Consider the following 6,000-nt stretch of genomic DNA (forward strand, 5'->3'; position numbering starts at 1 on the left):
TTTAAGGCTAAACTATGCAACAAACTTACTACTCAAGCTTCTATGAAGTTTCAGCACAGGCCTATAGTTAACACCGCAATTACAAATTTCCAGTGATTAACCATATATTTTTAATTAACATAATAAATAAACTAATATAAAATGTTTTCACATCATTATTTGTCTTCTGTGATAATGATACATATGAAAATGTGGCCTTTGTTTACACTTAAAAGACAATGACATGAGGCCTCTGTGCAGTTTGCTTTTTTATTAGTGATGGAGAAATTATTTGGGAAATACCTGAACAGTTATAGTGAAATATGTTAAAATGTGTTTTTTGGGGACATTTTAGGTGGTCCTCACTATTTAAAATGCTCAAAAATTAGTCAAACTACTATTAACTGGTTTGTGTTGCTTAGATGTAAGGGCAGGGCATCGTATGCAATATTATCTTAGTATAAAAAACCATTGTCTACACTATGAGAAGTCCTCACTAAAACAGTTTCCACTGATAGCCTATAGGTGTGTGTTTGTGTGTGTGTAGGGGTTCAACACAACTCAGTGATTGACAATTTCCTGGAGGGAGGTCCCTCCCTTATCATGTGAAATTTCCACTGCTTGGGTTCAGATTGCGCTCGTTGTCTCACCTATGATGAGCACGCTGTCCACCTCACACAATGGATTAAACTTTGAGTTGTGAGAAGCTCACAGTTTGCCATACCTTACTGCTTTACGAAGCTGATTTAAATCTCAAGGCAGGGAAACGCAAAAACAAGGTGAGATATTTGGGTTTTAATTTTGTTCGTTTGAATGTCGTTCACTCGGCACGGTAAGTTACTGTTTGTATATATTCGGAATTATTCATTCTCAGTATGAGGACAGTTTTGTGTTCCTAGGCGTATTTCTCTTATTTCTTAAATAGCTTAAACTATTTGTTAAGTCCACAAAGGAAATGAACAAAAATGTTAATGGGTAAACGTACACAATAAAAAAGTACCGAAAGTGCTGATAAGTTTTTGTATGACTGAACTGTGCATTTCGCGTGTGTAACGGAGACTCATTGCTGGTGCGTTTGGACTTTACTTTCAGCCTCATTAGTGAAAAGTATCGGTAACTGATCTTTCTGTATAATAATGTTCCGTTTAATTGTCTCCGTTTAATACATGGGCTTTCTAAAGCGTAAAATACATATCTGGCCAAAAAACAAAAACAAGCCGCATGTCTATTTCTAAAAAGGTTTCATAAAAGTCAGTGGAAGTACGTGTGAATCTACAAAAAAATTTTTTTTTTTTTTACCAGACAGATGTGGGAAAATGGATTGATAAACCAAGAATTTTATATTTTCTTTTTTATTATTATTATTATTATTATTATTATTATTATTATTATTATTCAAAATGGTGCTCTGATGACATATGTTGATCATGATTTCTGTGATAAAGAGCAATATTGATAATAGAGCCTATAAAAATTATATGTGACCCTTGACCACAAAACCAGTCTTAAGTAGTATGGGTATATTTGTAGCAATAGGCAACACACATTGTTTTTTTTTTTTATGCCAAAATCACTAGGATATTAATTAAAGATCATGTTCCTTGAAGATATTTTGTAATTGTTCTAAACCTTAATTTTTGATTAATAATATGCATTGCTCAAAAGTTTATTTTAACTATAAAGGTGATTTTTTTTTTTTTTTTTTTTTTTGCACCCTCAGATTCCAGATTTTCAAACAGTTGCATCTCAGCCAGATATTGTCCTATCCTAACAAACCATAAATCAATGGACAGCTTATATATTCAGCTTTCAGATGATGTGTAAATCTCAATTTCAAAAAATTGACCCTTATGACTGGTTTTGTGGTCCTTGGTCACATTTTTCTAGAGCTTTGGCAACTTTCAGAAGAGCAAACTGGAATTAAATGACTATTGAAAAAATGTTAACGTTAAACCAAGACAGTTTTACATTTCTTGTATAGTTGTCAACTAATAATTATTTTAGTCTCTCGCTCTCTCTCTCTCTCTCGCTCTCTCTCGTTTGCTACAAAAATGGATTTATGGTTACGTTTTTATTTGTTTTTTTGGCAGGGACAATCACACCCATCTCTTTACAAAGAAGCATTGTCATTTTACATTAATCAGCATTATTATTATCATCATATTTTTGCGTTATACAACAAATATTTTAAATTTATTAATTTCGTACAAAAGTTTTTTTTTTTTCTTTCATCACTTCTGAAGTAGTAGCGCAGAAGTAGCGATATAATCAAAGACAATTTACGTTTGTCAATAAAACCAAATGAATGCATTTTTGCAAATTTGGCAACCGCTCTATATATGGATGTACTAATGCTAATCCTCTTGTTTCTTCCTGTGTTTATTGTGTAGGCATGATTCAGAGGACAGAGGTGGTGCTCTCGGTCTTGGGGGAGCTGCAGGAGGCCACGGAGTGTGTGGGTCTTGATGCCCTCACAAAAGTTGCTGTGGAGGTGGAGCAGGTCCTGGCTCCTTTCCATCTTCCTACAGCACTCTGCTCTGAGATCTCCTCATGGCTGGGCATTGATGCAGTAGCTCACAGACTGTACCCGGCAGACGCACCGACGGGTTTGCTCCCTCTAGTCTGCAAAGGAGAAGGAAACCTGCTGTTTGATGCAGCTAGCATGCTTCTGGTGGGCTCTACGAGCCTGAGTCTGGAGCTGCAGGTCAGAACTGTGGTGGAGATGCTGCTTTGGAAGCGATACTACCTGTGTGGTATGATTGACTCAAAGGTCATGCTGCAGGCAGTAAGGTTTTCCCTCTGCACCGAGGAGTCTCAGGACATGCTCAATCTGCCGATTCAAGTGCTGGAAGCCATCTTCGACGCCGATGTCAAAGCCTCCTGCTTCCCTGGGTCGTTTGCAAACATGTGGCATGTGTATGCGCTGGCTTCCGTCCTGCAGTGCAACATTTATTCGGTTTATCCCATGTACAATTTAAAGATTCGGCCCTACTTCAATCGAGTCATTCGTCCGAGGACGTGGTCGAAAGACGCTGAGCCCTTGACCCTTCACATCATGTGGTCAGGTGACTTGGAGGCAGGCTCTGTATTCAAACCTCACAACTTCGTGGCCTTGATTCACGTGAGCGACCTCAAAATTGGGAGTCCAAACAGTGAGCAGCGAATTCCCTCGGTGGATCTTCTGAATCAAGACTCCCAGCTGTCTTACTCCAATCTCAAAGACAAGTTCAACATCACCAAGAGTACCTTTTACCGCTGGAAGAGACAAAGCATCGAGTATCACAAGAAATCGGTGGCTAGGTATGAGGCCAAACATTTTTTCCTGACATCCTACAAGCAAGGGAAGCTTATTCCCCTCAGCCAATTCAAACAGCTTTTTCCAGAAATTCCAAGGTCCACATACTACGCTTGGAAGCAAGAGCTCGTGTCCACTTGCAGTGTCTCGGGCGGCTCCACGGGAGAGCTGAGTCCTGCAGACAGCACTGAACAGGACTACTGGTCCTCACCAGAAGTCAAGAAGAAGCCCAGCCAAGGGAGCTTTGCTAGCATGTTGGCCTTCAAATGTGAAAAGCTAGAAGGAGAACGTGCCCAAAATGTGGCTTTGATGCAGGAGGCGAAGAAGAGCCTGCAGAACTGTATCGTTGCAAACACGTCGTTCCCCTACAGAATTTTCAAAAGAAGGTTTCCAGGCATCTCCAGGTCCACGTACTACAACTGGAGAAGGGAAGCCATGCTGTTTACGCCTTTCAAAGAGCTCTCAGGTAGCAGCGAGGAAGGCTCAGATGCTGATAAAACCCAGAGTCCCAGAAGTCAAGTATCCCCTGCCAAGTTTAACAGACAAAAACTGTCACCAATAGTGAAGATCTCCAGACGCAAGCAGAGAAGCCTGAGGCTGATGTACCACCAGAGGAAAACGTTACGGGAAGAAGCTAAAATGCACGTCCGGAGGTCAAAGATGTCCTTCATCAAATTCAAGCTCAAGTTCCCCTCAGTTTCCTCCTTTTTCTACTGGCTCTGGAGAGGTTCTTTGAACAGGAAAACCAAGGAGCCGGTCTTGATGTCTGAGATGGAGAAATCCCAGAGCTTGGTTGTCTCGCCAGACGTCTTTGAAAAGATAAAAACTCAAAGAATGTTTTCTTTTGATGGGAACATGGATTGCCTGAATGGACAGACAGTTAGTCCCTCTGAATTCACACTGCCTGAATACTCTCTGCCTGACCAGTCCAGTAGCGAACAGATGTTTGTGATGGATGTTGTGGCACTGGCCAATTTCAAGGCCAAAGCAAAGCTGTTCTTGCAACAGCGCTTTGAAGAAAAGTCCTTTCCCACATTCAAAGAGTTCCGCTCCTACTTTCCTCTTACTCCACGTTCCACCTACTACATGTGGAAAAGGGCTCTGCATCACGGGGTGCCGTTAATTCATGGCTGAATGTTCTGTTATATTCCTCACCACTGTAATGTCCTGTAATTAAGTCCAAATTCGACACTACTCATTTTTTTTAGTTCACAGTGCAATGTTCCTTTGAGTCTGACTGTTTTGTTTTTAGTTGTTTTTTTTTTTTTGAGTCACCCACATAATTGCAGTTCATGCATCTTAATTATTTGTCCCTTTCCTTTATTTGACCACTTGGTTCTAGCTCAAGGACATTTGCGTGTGTGTGAAATCAGACAGTCTTTGTGTCCACCTACAGTAAGTGCTGATGGCCCTTAGGCAAAAGGCAGTTCAAAGACATTATCAGGTTTTCAAATGGCTCTCTGTTGACCCCCACCCCCTAAATATTTACAATTTAAATGAGTTTTAAGTTCTGTTTAAGTTCATTTTATTCCTTTTAGCTGTTTTGAGACCTTTTTAATTTTGATTATTTTGTTTCTATTAATTTTTTTTTTTCTTGAACAAAAATGTATAGTATTTTAATTTGTACCCTGGAGTAGTGTTGTTTTCTTTTTATACATATATATTTTTATACTGACGATTGAATGTTATCTCTGCTTGGGAAATCTTTATGTGGCCAATTTAAAATAGATTCCTCACACTTGAATGTTACAGAATTGTTGCCATTTTGCACATTGTTTTTGACCACGTTTCAGTTCACACGTTTAACTTTTTTGCTGCTAAAGGTGTAAATAATTGATAATCTCTTACTTGATACTGTTTAAGTGTTTTCTAAAGTTATTGTGTTTAACTACCTGACTGACTTTTTCAGCTTCACCATTGCAGTGTTTTGTAACACTGTTAAACTTGTCTAAAAAATGAGTTCACAATGTGCTCCTTGGATTCATTTTGATGAAGCACAAAGCTAATTTTGTTAATTTTATTATGTTGAGCATCTCATGTATGAGACCAGTTCCTCTGTGCAATAAAACCTGGTTTATACCCTCTCTTCACTCTTTATGTGCTTTTATGCAATATCAGAAATTTTAACTACCCAGTCTTCAACTAATTTGTTAATAAAGATCTTTGTTGGTTGTACTCTTGTTTGCACGCAAAAGTGCTCCGGGGTAATGCTGAGAATAAATGTTGAAAATTTCAGTTGAGGCAGATTATTTAGTCCAGTTGCCTTTGGGAAGAAACTCCTGTTGTTTAAATTAGTCCACTATTGGCTTAACAGATCTAATTTTGTCTCAAGGTGTAATTGGTTCTAAAAAATGGCAAATAAGGTATTCTAAAAGCTTGTTGGTGTACTTAATCAATGTCTGTCCAAGCACTTCTCAGACAGTGATTTTATCACAGCTTCAATAAGTGTTTACGTGTTTACAGAAGCATGAAAATAATTGACAGGGTCAAGCCTTTAAAGATGAGCATCATGATAAAGAAGATTTGAATGGATGTCTTGAGTCAGTTTTTAATTTGTGACGTTTTAATGGATAGATGAAAGCGACAATAGATAGATATTCACGAGAATCCTCAATGAGAATAGAATTTAGAAAATCCATAAGAGACGGAGCAAAACCTTTTTAAATCAAGTATTCATCCTCTTCTGGTTTCTTTTGATGGTTTTACGCATCTGTGAGCCTTGTTTA

At 38.5% G+C, this 6,000-nt stretch overlaps 1 protein-coding gene across 1 annotated transcript; it reads left to right on the plus strand.

Annotated features, from left to right (window-relative positions):
- The first annotated feature begins 560 nt into the window (after positions 1 to 560).
- vrtn (vertebrae development associated) lies at positions 561 to 5,352 on the plus strand. Its single transcript, XM_051138111.1, has 2 exons — positions 561 to 758; positions 2,370 to 5,352. The coding sequence occupies exon 2, from the start codon at positions 2,372 to 2,374 to the stop codon at positions 4,406 to 4,408; it is 2,037 nt and encodes a 678-aa protein (XP_050994068.1). The 5' UTR covers positions 561 to 758; positions 2,370 to 2,371; the 3' UTR covers positions 4,409 to 5,352.
- The last annotated feature ends 648 nt before the right edge of the window (positions 5,353 to 6,000 follow it).

This window comes from Labeo rohita, chromosome 20, assembly GCF_022985175.1.
Source record: "Labeo rohita strain BAU-BD-2019 chromosome 20, IGBB_LRoh.1.0, whole genome shotgun sequence".
Lineage (NCBI taxonomy): Eukaryota > Metazoa > Chordata > Actinopteri > Cypriniformes > Cyprinidae > Labeo > Labeo rohita.

Bases quoted from the DNA above. Each gene is read 5' to 3' on its own strand.
- vrtn (XM_051138111.1), top strand. From the start codon at position 2,372: ATGATTCAGAGGACAGAGGTGGTGCTCTCGGTCTTGGGGGAGCTGCAG.